Here is a 20,983-nt window from a genome sequence, read left to right as displayed (position 1 = left end):
GTACTAGGTATGGGCATTTTGAATTTTTGGTTATGCCTTTTGGGTTGACCAATGCACCTGCGGTATTTAGGATTTGATGAACCGTGTGTTTCAACGGTATATAGATCAATTTGTTGTGATCTTAATTGATGATATTCTTGTTTATTCAAAATCTGAATTTGAGCATGCCGAGCACTTGAGAGCTGTTTTGCAGATTTTGAGAACTGAAAAGTTGTATGCTAAATTATCCAAATGCGAGTTTTGGTTGGATAGAGTGGTTTTCCTTGGACATGTGATTTCAAGTGCTGGTATATCAGTTGATCCGAGTAAAGTTGAGGCAGTCATCAATTGGTCTAGACCGACATCAGTTCCTCAGGTACGTAGTTTTATGGGTTTGGCAGGATATTATCGCAGATTTATTGAAGGATTCTCACAGATTGCGAGGCCAATTACCCAGCTGACACAAAAGAATGCACCATTTATTTGGTCGCAAGTATGTGAGGCTAGTTTTGTTGAACTTAAGAAAAGATTGACTAGTGCTCCAGTTCTGACTATTCCATCAGGTGTAGGAGGATTTACAGTGCACACTGATTCTTCACATCAAGGACTGGGTTGTGTATTAATGCAGCATGGTCGCGTGGTTGCCTATGCTTCACGACAGTTGAAGCCACATGAGTCGAGATACCCAGTGCATGACTTGGAATTAGCAGCAGTGGTTTTTGCCTTAAAGATTTGGCGTCACTACTTGTATGGTGAGAAATTTGAGATATTCACTGATCATAAGAGTTTGAAATATCTCTTTTCACAAGCAGAGTTGAACATGAGACGGAGTCGTTGGTTAGATTTGTTGAAAGACTATGATTGTGAAATAAAATATTATCCAGGAAAGTCTAATGCAGCAGCCGATGCTTTGAGCAGAAAAGTATGTAATATGTCTTTGATCACTAGCGGTGTATCTAATTTAGTAGAAGAATGTTGTCTTTCTGGTTTGGATTTTGTGGTAGATACTCAACATGTAAGAGTATTTATGATTCAGGCAGAGCCCGAGTTGTTTGTAAAAATTAAAGAGGCCCCAAGGTTAGATCAAAGCATTCAGAAATCAGTTGAACTTGTCAGATCAGGACATCGATCAGAATTTCAGGTCAATAATGAGGGTATTTTGTTTGTGAATGATCGTATGGTAGTTCTTAATATTTCAGAGTTGAGGATGCAGATTTTGCAGGATGCTCATTGCAGTAAATTCAGTGTACCCCTGGAAGTAAAAAGATGTACAATGATTTGAAGAAACAATTTTGGTGGAAAAGAATGAAATCTGACATAGCAGAATTTGTATCTCGTTGTTTGAATTGTCAACAAGTGAAAGCAGAAAAAAAGCGACCAGAAGGTCTTTTGCATAGCCTTAAGGTTCCAGAATGGAAGTGGGACCATATTACCATGGACTTTGTCACGAAATTGCCGAGGTCGTCGAGGGGTTGCGATGCAATTTGGGTTATCGTTGAAAGATTAACCAAGTCTTCGTGTTTCATTCCTTATCAGATGACATATAGGCATGATCAGATGGCCAGATTGTACATCAGAGAGGTTTTGAGATTGCATGGTGTGACTAAATCAATTGTATCAGATCGTGATCCCAGATTTTCTTCTCATTTTTGGCAGAGTTTACAAGAGGCCCTTGGTACTCGTTTGCATTTGAGTACATCATATCATCCTCAGACAGACAGACAGTCAGAACGTACTATTGAGACATTAGAGGATATGCTGAGAGCTGTAGTGATGGATTTTGGTATTGGTTGGCAGGATTCGTTACCACTTGTCGAGTTTTCTTATAACAACAGTTATCAAGTGCGCATTGGAATGTCACCATTTGAAGCACTATATGGCAGGAAATGTAGATCTCCTCTGTATTGGGACGATTTATCTGAAGCACCAATTGTAGGACCTGCTATGATAAGAGATATGACAGAGAAGGTGAAATTGATTCAGAGTCGTATGCGAGCTGCTCAGGATAGACAGGCTAAGTATGCGAATATCAGGAGACGACCGTTGATTTTTGAGAAAGGTGACAGAGTTTTTCTGAAAATATCTCCTTTTCGTGGTACAGTTAGATTTGGAAAGAAGGGTAAATTATCACCAAGATTCATAGGTCCGTATGGGATTTTGGAACGTGTTGGTGATTTGGCTTATAGATTAGCTCTTCCTCCTGCATTATCAGGTGTTCATGATGTTTTTCATGTGTCTACGTTGAGAAAATATCATCCAGATCCTTCTCATGTACTTCCTCCCGACGAGGTTGAGTTAGATCAGACTTTGAGCTACATTGAGAGACCGATTCAAATTCTAGACAGAAAAGATAAGCAACTCAGAAATAAATTGATACCGTTGATTAAAGTACAGTGGAAGAGACATGGTGTCGAGGAGGCAACTTGGGAATTAGAAGATAAGATGAGACAAAAATATCCAGAGTTATTCAAATGAAGTACGCTTCTATTCTCGGTCTTATTTTTAGTATTGATCATTACATGTTAGACTTGAAATTGATGATTTGATTTCGAGGACGAAATCTATTTTTAGAAGGGAGGAATTGTAATACCCGAATTTTTTTTTTTAAAAAAATATTTTGAAAAAAAAAAGTTACTGTTCATCCGGGTTACTATTCAAGCGCTGCGGCGCTAGAAAAATAGCGCCTAGGCGCTAACAGGTCGAGAGTTCAGCGCTGAGGCGCTAGAAAATGGCGCTGCGGCGCTAACAGATGCAAAAATTGATATTTTTAAGCACACTTTGACTTCCTCAATCATTCTCCATCATTCTTTTTCTCTTCCTTATCCATCTAAACCTTTATCCTTCCATTTTATATATTTCTTCTTCAACATATGAGAGATTTGTTCAACAAAAATATGAAATGAAGGTAGATTTGTGATCCTCTCATCACGGGCTTCACGAAGACGTAAGTATCTTCCATTTTTATCCAAGTTTGGAAATTTATTAAAGTTTAGAATTGATATTTGAGTTGATATTTGAGATATTGAGATGTTGGAGATGTTGTATTTGTGTTGGTTTGAATTTAAAATCGATATGAGCATGGTTTCTTGTTTTGTGCAAGATTTTATTTGTGCCTACTGTATTTTGGATATATGGGACGGTTCTATTTGGATTTTGATGTTATGGTCTTCATCAAACTTGTAGATAATCAAGTTAGATTCGATTTGGTACAAGAATCACTAAATTCTATGAAGAATTGAAAGAGATATGCTATATTTACTAAACCTGGTCTAGAATCCCGAGTTTGTGTCTGTGTCGTCTGTACATTCGAATTCTGGTATTAATCGGTTGGGATTCAGAATTTGGTGTTCATATGAAAGTTATAGAACATTGTCTTGTCTTCGAAATGACATAAAATTGGCTTGATTCCATTGAGTATTGAGGAAGTTATGCTCAAAATACTAAAGTGTGCCAGAAATGTGTTGGTGCAGAATTTCGAAAATTATGTTATATGTTTCAGATTATGAACGAATGAGTAAATGACTTTATTTGACAAAAGTTCTGAAGAAGAATTGTTGGGATTTGAGTTTTCTTGCATATCCAATTTGCGGATCTTGATTTGAAGCCGTATTGAATTAATTATGAATTTTGTACGAAAAGTGATATGTGTTGATAAGTAATTCGAGATCTTGATTATGTATTGAAGATTCGGTTGAAGTATTGACTTGGGTTGGCTCAAGATTATTTACTCTAAGTTGGTTGATAGAGAATCGAGTAGACTGCGAGGGTTCAAGACTTCTCAACAATATATTTTGATCTTCTTTTGGCAATATTTGAAAGGTATGTTACGGTCGGTAACATACGAGGTAAAAGTATCATTTTTATTTTAAATTGAAAATTCTATGGCTCGTTGAGTTACTTGTGATTTGATGATGATTGTGGCCTTGAGATGAGTTTATTATGATATCAAAATGATGATATTGATTTGCATCAATACATTGCATATTGAGCCACTTGTCGATTCAGATTTGATATGGCGGAGGTCGCCTTGATTTATTGATTTATTGGACGTATGGGCTATAGTTGAGTTGGAATAGTGTATGCGGAGGTCGCTGCTATGGCCTGAATACTCTCTATAGGCGCACCATAGTCCTGGGATTGTAGAACACATCAATCCACCCCGAGCGGATGAGTCGGTGGATGTTGCTGGGTGATTCTATTCCCTTGGGTACCCTATGACCAGATGATTCACTTGATCTTGAGATTTATTGATAGCCCACAGCTTCTGATCATGCATTGCATTATATTGCATCTTTATGAATTCATATGAACTAATTGAAATTTTAATTCTCATATGTTATTGATTGTATCATACTGGGTTTATACTCATCGGCATGTCGGCTACCTCTTGTTTTCATGTGCTTGACGGTAGGTGAGGCGAGGCTTGGGATGCCAGAGTCCAGTTCCAGGCGAGGAGATACGAGTTAGAGTGGGATTCTCGGGTCTTATGAGTTATGTGATGATGTTTGGATTTCTTTGGTTTACTATTTTATTTTGGCATGTTGAAAAATTATATTTCAAACATGTGAGACTTTTAAATTATTTTGACGATGTTTATGTGGATTTGTGAACAACAAATTATGTATTTTATTAAATCGTTTGGTTTGATACATTAAAAATTATTAGTATTAGATACCGGACCCGGGGCCCCACAAGTATAATGGCATAATTAAATGAAATCGTAAAATATTGTTTAAAATAATATTGTTTTACATTAGAGTCAATGAAAAGCCCTAACCACAAGTTGGCTTGCCGATCACCAACTCTAACAATCTGTCACTTGCCCTACAGCCAACTACCTCAGTATATGTTTGGATCGCTGATGAAACTTCCTTAATATATGTTTAGATCACTAATGAGACCTATGTTCCTTTGCTTCCGTAACGACACCGGTGTTGTCACAGTAGACCGGGACTGGATCAACTGTTTGAGGAGTGACACCTAATTCTTGGATAAAATTCCGCATCCAAACACCCTCCTTTGCTGCAACCGATGCAACTATCGGCCTCAGTGGTTGAATCTATTGTGGTGTCTTGCTTGGAAATCATCCAAGAGACAACACCACTATTGAGCTTGAATACAAATCCAGAGGTCGATTTCGAATCGTCCACATCTGATTGAAAGCTAGAATCAGTGTAGCCTTCCAATTTTAGTTCTACACTCCTATATACCAAGAACAAATTCTTAGTTCTTTTCAAGTACTTAAGAATGTCCTTCACTACTTTCCAATGCAGTGGTCCGGGATTTGATTGATATCTACTTGCAACACTCAGTGCATATGCAATATCAGGTCGAGTAAATATCATAACATACATAATACTTCCTATAGCAGACGCATATGGAATGTGGCTCATGTTTTCTATCTCTTCATCAGTCTTAGGGCACATACACTTGGATAGAGTCACACCATGAGACATTGGGAGATATCCTCTCTTGGAATCCTCCATAGAAAATCTCCTCAGTATGGTATCGATATATGCGGATTGGGTGAGCTCTAGCATCCTCTTTGATATATCTTTATAGATCTGTATTCCTAATAAATATGATGCTTCACCCATATTCTTCACGTAGAACTTATCAGCTAACCATACTTTAGTTGACTGCAACATCTCTACATCATTCCCAATGAGCAGTGTGTCATCAACATAAAGTACTAGGAATGTTACTGCACTCCCACAGACGTTCTTGTATACACAAGGTTCCTCGGGATTCCTGACAAAATCAAGTCAATTTTAAAATAATCCAACGAATAAACTTCAAAATAAAGCATAAAATCTTTAAATAAATAATCCTCAAAATATTTTCTTTAAAATATTAAATCTTAAACTAATACGAAAAAAAAGCCCTTGGGAGAGTATTGTAGGACCCGATCTACTCAATCTTCAATGCGTCCCTCAAAATCATACTCACCTGCGACCATTCAAATCTAGTGATTCTAATGACTCAGCACGTCCTAACCATTCGTAGAAAATAATATATATAGGCAAATGCAGTTTTAAAATAAATCTTTAAGTAAAATGAGCTTGCGTAAAAACTCGTAAGCATATATCATTTTCGTAAATCATTTTAGCATATAACATCATAAATTGTTTCCTCATCGTATCATTTTCGCTGAAGTTTGATCCCTGAAAGTGATTATCCTTTATCATTCATCCTCTGGTCGACTAATCAGTCTAAATACACCAAGTACCTGGGAGCGGGGCGTCAGCAACTCTCATCAATGGGCCATGGCCAAATATAGAAATACGATCGTTAGACTCTCTCTAGGGCCTTTTCCCGTAAACAGGCTCTCTATAGGGCTTTTTACTTCACGATATTCCTATTTTATCCTTTGTGTCACAGTCAATTCACATCCTTCAAAATAGTTTTATTTTCATTTTATTATAAAATATCGTGTACTTCAAAATCGTAAAATAGCATTTTTTGGAAAAGTCGTTCAGCCTCAACATATATCGTAAAGAATCATATTTTCATCATAAATCTTTTAAAATATCATTTAGTATGTACTATGATTCTTCGAGACACTGCCAGACCTCTCTAACTATCTGAGACGTAAAATGACCATTTTACAATTTGACTTCTAATATTTTTCTTAGACGTAAACCCGAGCTTTTTGATTTAATGACTTAATATCTAAACCGTGAAGTTTTTAAAACCCGAATATTTTCAAAACTTAATATTTTCTTCTCAAATTTTAAACATAAACTTTTCATCGCTAAACTACCTTTGTGAGCCAAGATTCGACCCCCTTAGACCACGGTTCGAGTCCCTTAATTCTCCCTAACCATGTTCGAACCCTAAACCCTAAATCGAGTCGCGCTCCCAAAACTCTCGGACAACCATCGAGCTAGGCCAGACCCCGATTGAACCAGAACCTCGCCTACTATCCTGGAACCTCATCGACCTGCCTAGCCTAGCTGTAGCCATGCGCATGATCCTTCCCTCGTTTCCGCACAAGCAGCATGTGCCTAGCCCCTTTCCCATCATTCACGGCTCCTTCCCTGGTTCAACCTGTTGTGACCATCCGTCCGAGGAACCACCTAAGACCCTTCCCGACTCCTTTGGAGCAGTCGCAAGCCGCCCATGGCTGCCCTTGATCCCTCATCCAACCACGCGCACCATCACAGTCTCTAGGACACGCGGTTGTTGTTCTATTTCATCTAGCCACCGTCCAGCCAACCTTGAACCCTTCCTAACCCTCCAGCCACAGCCACACAGGGCCTGGTCCAAGCCCTGGCCTGGCGCTGCCTCCCCTTAGCCGAGACCATCATGTGCCCAATAACTCCATGGAAGCCAAGCACGTTTCCATCCTACATTCCTCCATTAAACGACTCTTTTTATGACTCATAAACGTCTCATATTGGCATCCTTAGGAATCATAAAGCGTCTCAAGCAAGCGTAAAACGTAAAAATTTGAAAAATATTCATCAAATCATCAAATATTTTGAACAATATCATTTTCACGCTTCAAAATTTAAAACACACACATTATGGATTGAATAGTGAAAAAAGAAGGTTTAGAAGCGCGTCTTTGCACTTATAACGCTAAAATATTTAATTGTTGGCATGGGTTGCGAAGAGGATCGAACGGACGACGAACAAACTTGGATTTTTGCTCTCAAATTTGTCGAAAATTGAGTGTGTGTGGTGTGTGTGTCGTTTGCAACTAGGAGTATTAGAACCCTAGGTTAGGCTTTATAATTTTCAAAAATAGGGTTTTTAGGTTTTAGATTTAGGAATATTAGGCCCAATAATCCTTAGTAAATTAGGTTCATTAAGGACCATTTAATCATAAAATAAAAGTTTATTAAATAAACTCTTAAAAATAAAAACTTTCGGGCCCTTAAAAGTCTTTCGTTTGACTAAAACTGTTTTCTCGGATAAAATAAGGCTCGACTCGTGAAATAATTTGGACTTCAACATTTTTAGAAAATTTTAATCCTTTTTAATCATATTATCGGGCCATAAAAACATTTATTGAAAAATATTTTCATCTTGTTCGTCCCCGGTCTACTTTATCGAATATTCGGGAAAAATCTTTAATATTTTGAAATCACGCAATTTAAACATTTAATCATATAAAAAAATATCATTAAGCATTAATAAAATAAATAATAAATTTTAAATAATTTGCATGCATGCAGTTTACATAGACCGATTTTTTAGCGTTACAGTTTGCATACGGGTGAAGATGTCCTATGTGATCTGATGAGTTAATACTGCTAGGAAACTCTGGCCAGAGAAAGACATGTGCGTTTTGTAAAGGTGTTTCCTCAGTTGCACATACCATGTCACTGCTATTACTGAAAGATACATCATATCATTACTGAATGCATTTGCAACTCTCGATATCAATGGTTGCAAATTCGATGGGGATATATGAGTTGATAAGACTGTACTGTACGCCATAACGTAAGGTTAATGTAAACACTATCAATGATACCTAGGGGAACATGAGACGATGCTATAAGATGCTCTTACCATGATCCGATGAGTGGAATCAGACATGAGATATGAAATTCTTAATTAACTGGTTGATAAAATAATTGAGCTAATTAGGATAAACTCGAATAAAATTGTAAGGTTCAAAATGCGATAACGTAACGAATCTAGGGAAAAATAAAAAATGACTAATTAAATAGTTTTAATTGTATGAACTAAATATAGTGTGCATGCTTACATGTTTAAAATAAAATTTTCTACAAGAATGCATAAACCTGTGTTTTAAAGCTTATTCGATACATGATCGAGGAACGGAAACCTGGGGCCATATGAGAGAAAATATTTTTATTAAATAATTATTTGTAATTGTTTAATATGTGGTATATGTTATGTGGTATTTTCGTAAATGAGGCGTTTTGAGATGATTTTATATGCCGAATCGTATTTTTAAACGGTGTTCGATTTTCGACAAAAATATGAATTTTTCGAGAACTCGGCTAATATTTTAAAAAACTTTCCTAAAAAGAATATTTTAAAAATTAATTAATGGGCTTAATGGGCCTATTATACTAGATAAATGGGCCTAAGCCTACACTATGAGTTTTAATTAAAATAAAAGGCCCTAAACACTACCACAAACCCCACATATCACACGCCTCATCCCTCTAATTAATTACTAGGACTCTCTCCTCCGCAAAACACACACACGTGAAAACTTTTAAGGGAAACACTCGATTTTTGGAAGAAAAATTCAGCAAGAGTCGCTTCTCCGCCAACGTTCCTCACATTACCAAATTGTTTTTGTGCGTGAAATACACAAAGGCACGCAATCTCTTTTTTCTCATCTATCACACCATATATTTGCATGAAAAATATATTTCCTTGCATTTATTATAGTTTTTATGCCATATTATGCTTAGAACATGTGTTTTTATACTTCAAAACTCTTGTTAATATTTCACAAAGGGGCTTCCATGGTAGGGGAACTTGAAGGGATGTTTTTGCACATGTTTAAAGACCCTTAGGAGCATGCTTGAAGGCTGGACAATACAAGGTAGGAATATGAACGAAAATTTCAAGTTCTATGGGCTAGGGTTTTCGAACTTGGCTTCCATGGAGGACACGGTTCTTAGCTGCTGTAGGGACATGTCTAAGAAGCCTAGTAGGATCTAGTCATGGTCCTAGACGACTCAAGGGGAGGCTGGTGCGAAGCCTAGGAAAGCAACATTAAGGGGAAGTCGCGCTTGGCTTTCTTGTTGTGGGCAAAGGGTTGGGAATGTTAGGGCTGTTAGGTTCAGTCCAGTAGGATTCATATGGGTCCAGTAGGGTCCTAGAAGGGTGGTCTGGGGTCTGGTCGTGGAGGAGAGGGGCTAGGGCCAAGGTGTCAAGGGTTGAAGCCTAGGGTTTTTGAAAATAAGGGCTAAAGTTCAATAGGAGTCCTAGGCGTTGTCATGGGTCTTGATTGGCTTGAATTGAGTTGTATATGGTTCAAGTTTGATAAAGTTTGGTTAAGTTTTGAATACGAGCCAAAAACCAGGATTTACGTCAAAGCTTAAAAACGAATCGATGAAATTATCGAAAAGCTAAATTTTAAGCCTAAGGAATATCAAGGGAGTGTTTTAAGGTAATAGGTTATGTTTGGAATAATTTGGGATATCGTTTCATGGTCTAGGAATAATTATGGAAAATTATGTGTCTAGTGGTAAAACAATCATTTTACACCCTAAAATTGTTAGACGTCCTGGAAGTGCCCTGAATGCTACAAATAATTTTAAAATGTTTACGTCAAATTTTTTTGGAATTTTATGATGAAACATTAATGCTAAAAGACATGTTGCATGCTTGGTTTAAAAGAAAATTATTTATACGTGCATAGAATTTTATAAGTGATGGAAATATGAAAAGTTGAAGGAGGTGAATTAATTGTGACTAATACGATGATATGTAAGGCCAAGTGATCGAGCAAAACTTGCACTGTGAAATCTTTAGTAAAAATTTATAATATTCAAGCTCGAAATAATCGCAAGTACACGATGTCAAGTAATCATATAGTGTAAGAGAGTACGAGTATCGTTCCTCTAGATACTGCATATCGCAATTTTTTTTCTCAGTTATTCAACCCTTAGCAACGATAATTGGAATGATTGTTAACTACTATAATGATTAAATAAAAACTCAGCAAAATGATTCACAAATTAAATGATGAAATAAATAAGATAAAATAGTTGATTGAAGATTCAATGAGAAATGAATTTGTTGGGAATCTCGAATCATCTACCCCTCGCTAATTTACTTAATTCGTTCGACAATTATCTACGCTTTCGATGTGATTTCCTATCCAATTGAACACGTCCTCTAGAGCTATGCCAAACTAATCCAACACAGTTAAATAATTAAATCTCTTTAATTATTTATCAAAGGTGAATTGCATGTCGTTCTATGAAATCCTGGCTTTCGATCTACTGGACTATGACTATCGACGCGTATTTGATTTTATATTTCTATGTAAATTGTAAATCCATGGATTATGCTACTCGTTCGTATCACGGGCTATTCTCTCGAAATCACCCGTAATATGAAATCGTTATTAAAGTTAGCTACGCTTCAACAACGCAAAGAAAAAAATAGAACAATCAAGATTAAATCAAAATTTGATAGATGAATTAACTAAACTCGGTTTCGGGGTAGGATCCCATTAAATCCCAACAAATAATGAAAATTAGCTACTAGAATTCATGTTCAAATTAAGCCAAACAATATTTATCTAAAGATACTAGTCATGACGAAAACGCGAGGAATGTTGCTCGGAAATCTTGAAAATTTCCTCCAAGCCCTCCAAGCCTTTTCTCCCTTCTCTCAAATTTTGTGACTGTTGAAAAGTGTCCTATTTTCGTCCCTTAGGGGTCCTGTTGCAGCCACCCACCTTCAAGTTTAATACAAGCCATTAAGGAAAATTTCCTTGTTTACTCGCGCTGGGGTGGTCAAGAAATACCGCCCTAGAGCGAGGTGTTCTTTCCAGATATCCTATTTTTGTTGTGCTCGCGCTGGAGCGAGGTGTTCTTTCCAGATATCCTATTTTTGTTGTGCTCGCGCTGGGGCGGTCAAGAAGTACTGCCCTTGCGCGAGGTCTTCGGCCCAACTTCTTGTGGCTTGCATATTTCTGTCCCGATTTCAGTTCACCTGTCATTTCACCTACAAATTAATCATATACGAGTTATACCCGATCATATGCACATGTTAATTCTAAAACGAACAAAATGTATATGAAATGCGCGCACACACAATGCAAACACATACAAAACTAATGCAATAAAACACGTAAAAACAATACCTATCACCAAGGCTCAGTTAACGTGTGAGAGTGTCGTTGATATATCTCCGCCGCCCGGTACCGTGGTAATACGTAGATGGATCCACCGACCTACAACTAATATGAAAGTCACAATTGAGGATATGAATTCAATAAAAAAGGAAACGTATACTTATATGATAAAAATGAAAAAGTATAGTATGAAAGGAAATATGTTTAAGTTTATGTTCATGAAAAGTTATTTTAAGTAAAAGTATTTTCACTGTTGCATGTGGATGTATTACTTGTTATCATGATTAAGCTTTGTTGAGTCAATAGACTCACTAGGTGTGATCGATGCAGGTGAGCATGAAATTTATGTTAATGGAGGTCTTGATGGTTGATCTTGTTGGACTGAAGTTGCACACAATCCGATGATCGTCACTAGTTTTCCGCAAATAAACTATGTTTATGATTTATGATTACTTAAAGATTTTTCGCAAATAAACTATTTATATATATATATATATATATATATATATATATATATATATATATCTGTGTGTATATAGTTACATTTCGGCCGAATAGTATAGGAAGGAAAAAAATTTCTAGTACATTTTATAGAAAAACAAGTAGTGGACGTTTCAGTTGGTATCAGAGCAATGTTCCTACAAAGGGTTGTGTCACTGCTAGTTCCAGAGAGCTCAGTCTTCAAGACTCAAATCTGTAAGTTTAATTGCTTTACATGATTTTTATGATGATACCTACATGTTTACATGGTTTATATGTTTATGTTACACGTTTAAAAGCTTTTGAGGTTAAATGATATATATGCTTAAATTTGCTCAAAATGAGATTAATATATGCTGCATGATTAGAAACCTAGATTTAAATGCATGTTGGTTACGTTAGAAATTTGGAAAAATGCTCATATATAATGCCTCCTAGGTACGCACCTAGCACCGATAGGCAAGCCGAGAACACTGAGGATCGTCAAGGGAATGCACCCCCACCTCCTAATGGGGATGCTGCTACACGTGCTCTAGAGGGCATGACACGTTTCTTTGAGCAGCAATTTAAGCATGCTCCGAGGCCACAGAATGACATGCATGATCAGTTCTGTAGGATGAGTCCGAAGGAATTTTCTGGCAACACCGACCCATTTGCTGCTGAGGGTTGGATTTGATCACTTGAGGTACACTTTCGTTATCTAAATATGAGAGACGCTGACCGAGTTAGGTGTGCTACTTATATGCTTCGAGATGACGCTTCTCTTTGATGGGAAGGAGCTGAACATGGGGTCGATCTAGCCACCCTCACTTGGTTGCAATTCAAAAACAATTTCTATGAGAAGTATTTTACTGCCACGTCCGAGGGCGCTTGAAGAGGGAATAGGACTCTCCGCCAGGGAGACACGACTGTGGCTAAGTTTGATAGGGGTAGTCACTTTGTACCCCTTATTTCTAGGGATGCTGCTGAGAAATGAAGGCACTTTATGGATGTCCTTCGACCTACCATACTCTGTGATGTGATGATGATGCGACCAAAGGATTATTCAGCTGCCACTGCTTGTGCATTCCAAGCTGAGCAAGCCCTGAAAGATATTGACTTTGAGATACAATACAAGAGGTAGCAGCACCAGCAAAGGTCTCAGCCAGTCAAGAGGCAATTTATGGGGCTTCGAATGCTCAAGGGCAACAAATGCCCCAAGGACAATGGAAGAAGCCGGGGCAGCAGAAGCCACCACAGCCTGGTGCAACACAACCTGAAGAGAGGCCATTATGCAAAGAATGTAATCACTTACATTATTGCAAATGCATGTGGGGATCATATAGATGCTTCATATGCAAGGAAGAAGGACATAAAGCTGCTGATTGCCTGAAGAAAAGAGGACCAAATCTGGGCAGATCTTACGTGATGAACGCTGAAGAAGCTGAGGAGGAGCCAGACATGACTCTAATCACTGGTAACCTAGTTATTTAACTTTTTTATTTTTCTTTTATTGCATGAAACGTTAAATTGGTTTTGAGAATTGATTGAAATAATGAATAACCTAGAAGAAATTAGGTTGCATGCTCTACTATAATTGGATTTAAGTAATAAATTAAATCCAAATAGGAATTTTAAGGCTTGAAATTGAGAGAAATCAAGAATTTGGGGCATGTATGAATATTTTTGAAAAACCTAGGGGCCAAAATGCAAAATCCGAAACTTAAGGGGATAAATTAAACTTGGGCGAGATTTAAGGACTAATACAAATTTTTGAGGAGTCCAAGGACTGAAATCGAGATAAACCAAAAATTCTAGGATGAATTTGGGCTTTTCTAAAATTTAGAGACTAAATTGAAAATTTTAAAAGGCTAGGGACTGTTTTGTAAATCTCAGGTAATTAGGGGTTGCTTTCGCAATTTCCGAAATCCTAAGGGTTAAATAAATAATTTTCGAAAGTTTAGAGCCCAATTTGCAGAATTCAAAATTCTTGATGGTTGGAGATGCCATTTGCAAAAACTTAAGGAGTTAAAATGCAATTTTTGAAATTTATGGGGCAAAAATATGAATTTTCTTGGAAAAAATAGGGTCCAAGCATGTAATTTTCGAAAAATTGGGAAAACAATGATAGAAATTCCTTAAGTTTCAACACGAATAGATTTAACGGCGTATTCGTCGTAGGAAGAATATTCATTCAAGGTGTAGCTACCTACGTATTACTGGATTCGAGAGCTACACACTCATTCATATCCGAGACATACGTCAAGCGACTAAATATTATACCTGATGACATGGGATTGTGCTTCAAAGTTTCTGTTCCTTCCGGTGATCAAAAGGCCACTTCGAGCATTGTGAAAAATCTGGAGCTTCGTTTGCAAAAAGATGTGGTTCGGGCAAATCTTATCGTACTCCCAATGCCTGAATTCGACATCATACTTGACATGGATTGGATATCATTAAATGGAGTTTCGATAGATTTTTGGCAGAGGTCAGTGTATATTCGACCACCCAGTGGAAAATATTTTTTCTTTGAGGCAGTGAGAAACGAGAAAATATCGCACATCATCTCCTGCATTTGTGCAAGGAAACTTATGAAGCGATGCTGCTAGCATGTGTTACTTCAACACATGTTCCTGTCAGTCAGAATCTAGAAGATGTTGAGGTTTTCAGAGACTTTCCTAGCATCTCCTGAGGACGTTTCTAGCATTCCACCGGACCGAAATTTGAAATTTTCTATTGAGTAGATGTCGGGCACCGTGCCAATTTCTAAGGCACCTTATCGTCTATCACCTGCCGAGATGAAGGTGCTAAAGGATCAAATTCAAGAATTACTAGAAAAGGGTTTTATTCGCCCTAAATATTCTCTATGGGGCGAACATGTATTATTTGTGAAGAAAAAGGATGGTAGTATGCGACTCTAACATTTATTATAGAGAGTTGAATAGAGTCACCATCAAGAATGAGTATCCTTTGCCTAGAATTGAAGACTTATTTGTTCAATTGCAAGGAGCATCGATTTTTTCGAAGATAGATCTTCGTTCGGGATACCACCAGTCGAAAGTAAAAGTGTCCGATGTTCATAAGATGGCTTTTAGGATTTGATATGGGAACTACAAGTACATGGTCATGCCATTTGGGTTGACCAATGCGGCGGCGGTCTTCATGGATCTCATGAATCCCATATTTCATTCGTATCTGGATCAATTCATCATAGTCTTCATTGATGACATTCGATTTACTCAAAGACCAAAGAGGAGCAAGTCAGCACTTGAGAACGACTCTACAATTGTTACAAGATAGAAAGATATATGCTAAGTTCAGCAAGTGCGAGTTTTGGCTCGAGAGAGTGGCGTTATTAGGCCACATTTTTTCTAGAGAGGGAGTTGAAGTTTATCAAAGTAAAGTCGAGTTTGTTATAGAGTGGCCAGTTCCAAAGAGCGTAAGCGAGATCCGTAGTTTCTTGGGTCTACCTGGCTACTATCGGAAGTTCATTCAATGGTTCTCATCTATTGCGGTACCCTTGACCGCTTTGATGAAGAAGAATGCAAAATTTATTTGCGGATCCGAATGCCAAGAGAATTTTGAGAAGTAGAAGCGAGCTTTGACTTCAGCACCGGTTTTGTCGATGCCATTGGAGCAAGGAGAGTATGTTCTTTACACGGACGCTTCGAAACCTGTTTTGGGCGCAATTTTGATGCAAAATGACCGAGTTATAGCTTATAAGTCTAGACAGTTGAAAGTTCATGAGAATAATTACCCGACACACGACCTAGAGCTTGCAGCAGTAGTGTTTGCATTGAAAATTTGGGGACATTACTTATATGGGGTGAAGTGTTATATTTGCACCAACCATAAGTGTTCGAAGTAATTTTTCACCCAAAAATAGTTGAATATGAGGCAACGAAGATGGTTAGAGTTATTAAATGACTATGACTACGACATTAGCTACCATCCTGGAAAAGCTAATATAGTAGGAGACACATAGAGTCAAAAGACAGCAGTCATTACTCAATTATCACTTCAAATACCATTGCAGTCTGAGATTCAGCGATTCAAGCACACAGTTTATGCTAGGAGCGAGGCCCCCAATCTTGCTATTATGACAGTTCAGTCGACTCTGAGGGATAGAATTCAAGAAGATCAGCCCTATGATGAGCAATTGAAAAAATGGAGACTGAGAGATGAAGCTAAGGATCGGAAGATGTACTCTGAGGAAGATGACATAGTTCGATATCGTGATCGACTATGTGTTCCTAGTGGCGATTCACTGCGAGAGGTTATTATGAAAGAAGCTCACAATACCCCGTACTCCATTCATCCTGGAAGTACGAAGATGTACAAGAATCTACAGTTGTTGTATTGGTGGCCACACATGAAGCGAGACATCTTACGTTTTGTGTCCGAGCATTTGACATGCCAGCAAGTTAAGGTTGAGCATCAGAGGCCAGCCGGAAAACTTAAGCAACTTTCTATTCCCGAGTTGAAATGAGAAAATATCAATGTGGATTTTGTTGTGGGATTGCCAAAGACTATCAAGAGATTCAATGCCATTTGGGTGATAGTTGATAGTCTTATGAAATCAGCACACTTTCTACCTATCAAGACGACATTCACCATGACAAAGTATGCTGAGCTGTATATTCGAGAGATAGTTCGACTGCATTGGATTCTATCTTCTACTGTTTCGGACAGAGATCAGAGGTTCACATCGTCTTTTTGGAAGAGTCTGCATGCAGCGATGAAGACTAAGTTGTTGTTCAGTACATCGTTTCATCTGCAAACCGATGATCAGTCCGAAAGAGTGATTCAAATATTGGAGGATCTACTTCGATTTTGTGTGATTGATTTTCAAGGAAGTTGGGAACCTAAGTTACCTCTAGTGGAATTTACCTATAATAATAGCTATCAATCGTCCTTACGAGACACTATACGGGAGGAAGTGTAGATCACCCATACATTGGGACGAGGTTGGCGAAAGAGGAGAGTTTGGGCCAGACTTGATCAAACAAACAGCAGAGCTAGTAGTCAAAATCCAAGATAGGATGAAGAATGCACAAAGCCAATAGAAAAACTAAGCCGATAAGCGTCGAAGAGAGTTGGAGTTTGTAGTGGGTGACCACAAATTTGTGAAAGTAGCACCCCTGAATGGTGTTATGAGATTTGGTAAGAAAGACAAGTTTAGTCCGAGGTTCATAGGATCGTTTGAGATTTTGGAGAGGGTTGGAACATTAGCCTATAGAGTGGCGTTGCCACCGATGCTCGCCGGAGTACATATTGTGTTTCACATCTCGATGCTGCGAAAGTACATTTCAAACCCTTGACATGTACTAAGTTATGAACATCTGCAGTTGACTCCAAATATGTTATACGAGGAAAGACTTATACAAATACTAGGTAGACAAGAAAGAAGACTTCGAAACAAAGTCATTCCAATGGTCAAGGTCAAATGGCTAAATCACTTGGAGGATGAAGCTACTTGGGATATCGAGAAGGATATGAGGAGCCACTACCCGGAGTTATTCGGTAATTTTAATTTCGATGAAAAAATTATATTTAAGGGAGGGAGGAATTGTAAGGTCTAAAATGCGATAATGTAACATAAATGCATGCGAATCTAGGGCAAAATGAAAATGACTATTTAAATGGTTTAATTGCATGAATTAAATATAGAGTGGATGCTTACATATTTAAAATGCACTTTTCTACATAAATGCATAAAACTGTGTTTTAAAACTTATTCGAGACACGATCGAGGAACGGAAACCGGGGGCCATATGAGGGAAATATTTTTATTAAATATTTAGTTGTTTAATAAATGGTATATGTATGTGGTATTTTTGAAAATGAGACGTTTTGATGCGATTTTATACGTCGAGTTGTATTTTGAAACGATGTTCGATTTTCGACGAAAATATGAACTTTTCGAGATCTCGGCTAATATTTTCACAAATTTTCCTAAACAAAATATTTTAAAAATTATTTAATGGGCTTAATGGGCCTAAACCTACACTATGAGGTTTAATTCAAGTAAAATGACCTAAACCCTACCCCAAACCCCATATATCACACGCCCCATCCTTCTAAATAATTACTAGGACTCCCCCCTCACCAAAACACACATACGAAACTTTGAAGAGAAACACTCGATTTTTGGAAGACAAATTCAGCAAGGGTCGCGTCTCCGCCAACGTTCCTTGCATCGCCAAATTGTTTTCGTGCGCGAAATACGCAAAGGCACATCTTAATCTCCGTTTTCTCATCTATCACACCATATTATGAGTTTGATATATATTTGCAAGAAAAATATATTTCCTTGCATTTCTTTCCATTTGTATGCCATATTATTCTTAGAACATGTGTTTTTATACCTCAAAACTCTTGTTAATATTGCACAAAGGGGCTGCGATAGTAGGGAAACTTGAAGGGATGTTTTTTCACATGTTTAGAGACCCTTATGAGCATGCTTGAAAGCTGGACAAGACAAGGTAGGAATATGAACGAAAATTTCAAGTTCTATGGGCTAGGGTTTTCGAACTTGGCTTCCAAGGAGTACACGGTTATTAGCTGCTGTAGGGACATGTCTAAGGGGCCTAATAGGGTCTAGTAATTGTCCTAGACGGCTCAAGGGGAGGCTGGTGAAAAGCCTAGGAAAGCAACACAAAGGGGAAGTCGTGCTTGGCTTTCTTGTTGTGGACCAAGGGCTGAGCGTGTTAGGGATGTTTGGTTCGGTCCAGTAAGGTTCATGTGGGTCCGGTAGGGTCCTAAAAGGGTGGTCTGGGGTCTGGTCGTGGAGGAGAGGGGCTAGGCATGGTCATGGGTCATGATTGGCTTGAATTGAGTTGTATATGGTTTATTTAGGTGTTATCAAGCTTTGGTTCACGATTGGTTAAGTTTAAAATCAATACGAGCCAAAAACCGGGATGTACGTCTAAGTTTAAAAACAAATCGAGGAAATTATCGAAATGATAAATTTTAAGCCTAAGAAATATTTAAGAGAGTGTTTTAAGGTAATAGGTTAAGTTTGGAATGATTTGAGATGTCGTTTCGAGGTCTAGGGATAGTTATGGAAAATTATGCGTTTAGGGGTAAAACGGTCATTTTACACCCTAAAATTGTTAGACGTCCTGGAAGTGCCCTGAATTATGTAATAAATTTTAAAATATTTATGTCAAATGTTTATGGAATTTTATGATGAAACGTTAATGCTAAAAGACATGTTGCATGCTTGATTTAAAAGAAAAATGATTTATACGTGCATAGATTTTTATAAGTGATGAAAAGATGAAGGAGGTGAATTGATTGTGACTAGTACGATGATACAATGATATGTAAAGTCAAGGCTCAGTTGACGAGTGAGAGTGTCGCTGATGTCCCCGCCGCCCGGTACCATGGTAATACATAGATGGATCCATCTACGTACAACGAATACAAAAGTGGCAATTGAGGATCTGAATTTAATAAAAAGGGAAACTTATACATATATGATGAAAAGGAAAAAGTATATGATGAAAGGAAACATGTTTAAGTTTATGTTCATGAAAAGCTATTTTAAGTAAAGTATTTTCACTTTTGCATGTGGATGCATATGTATTACTTGTTATCATGATTAAGGTTTGTTGAGTCAATAGACTCAATAGATGTGATCGATGCAGGTGAGCATGAGATTTATGTTAATGGAGGTCTTGATGGTTGATCTTGCTGAACTGAAGGTGCACACTGATGGATCGATTCAGGCACCTGCAAATGAGCTACAACAATGATGAATTAGATCGAGTTTGGTTACAAACCAAGCAAAAAATACTTGAAATAATCCTTTGTAAAGAAAGCTGATACATTTTAAAGACTTTTAGTTTGTGTAAACTGGTTAACTGATTTAAGGGGAATCAGTTCGAGCTTGTATCAGTTCAGTTATGGTGAGAACTGAACTGATATCAGCCGAACTGATCAATTCAGTTTAAAACAAAAGTTAAGCAGTTAAATACAAAATATATGTTTATGGATGTTCGGAGACTTCAACTGCTCCTACGTCACCTCTTCTACAACCTCGGGTAGGATTCACTAGAAGACTTTGATTTATAAACTCCTTGTACAAATCCACTCAGCTAGGACTTATCCTACTGCCTAAATAAACTTTTAGCATAAACTAAAAGGAACTTAACACACTTCTTGTTGTTGCGTGTTTTCTTGATTGCTCACAAGCGCACGACGTCAAGTTATTGTAAAATATATTTTTGAGTGCAAGTGTCGATCCCACGAGGAGTGTGTATATAAACATATATCAATGATTGTAATTAGAATAGTCTCGACTTTATCTAGAAAATTCTGTAAAATATTTGGTTTGCTTAAACGAAATAATTGAAAACAAAGAATTAATCTAATCACCGAGTTGAGAAATAACAATGAGAGAAAATATCTAGAGAAATGATTTCATTCCACGATAATTATTCCCAGTTAAATTTATATTCATGAATTCCAATTATTTAATGGCCAAGAACAGTTAATTATTTTATTGTTCCTTTCTTAAGTGACAAATAAACTGTATCATTCAAACCTCGATTCAAACATTCATAATAAGAATCTAAATTTAAATGATAAATGCAAACGATGTTCTTGCATAAGCCTCGCTAAAGTTATACGCCTTCCGAACGATATAAACATTCAACGATACGTCTCTAATGATCTATAATCCTAGTTCCTCTCCTGAGTTATAGAATTAATCAGACAACACACAATTTATTGCTA

At 37.4% G+C, this 20,983-nt stretch overlaps 1 protein-coding gene across 1 annotated transcript; it reads right to left on the bottom strand.

Moving 5' to 3' along the window:
- Positions 1-4,937: 4,937 nt before the first annotated feature.
- On the bottom strand, positions 4,938-5,627 carry LOC140818025 (secreted RxLR effector protein 161-like). The gene has a single exon (XM_073177820.1). It carries the CDS (start codon positions 5,625-5,627, stop codon positions 4,938-4,940), a length of 690 nt encoding a protein of 229 aa, XP_073033921.1.
- Positions 5,628-20,983: the final 15,356 nt, after the last annotated feature.

Source organism: Primulina eburnea, chromosome 17, assembly GCF_022965805.1.
Source record: "Primulina eburnea isolate SZY01 chromosome 17, ASM2296580v1, whole genome shotgun sequence".
NCBI lineage: Eukaryota > Viridiplantae > Streptophyta > Magnoliopsida > Lamiales > Gesneriaceae > Primulina > Primulina eburnea.
This window is presented reverse-complemented; position numbering and strand designations above follow the sequence as displayed.

Coding starts and splice junctions, on each gene's coding strand:
- LOC140818025 (XM_073177820.1), bottom strand. CDS start 5,627: ATGTTGCAGTCAACTAAAGTATGGTTAGCTGATAAGTTCTACGTGAAG.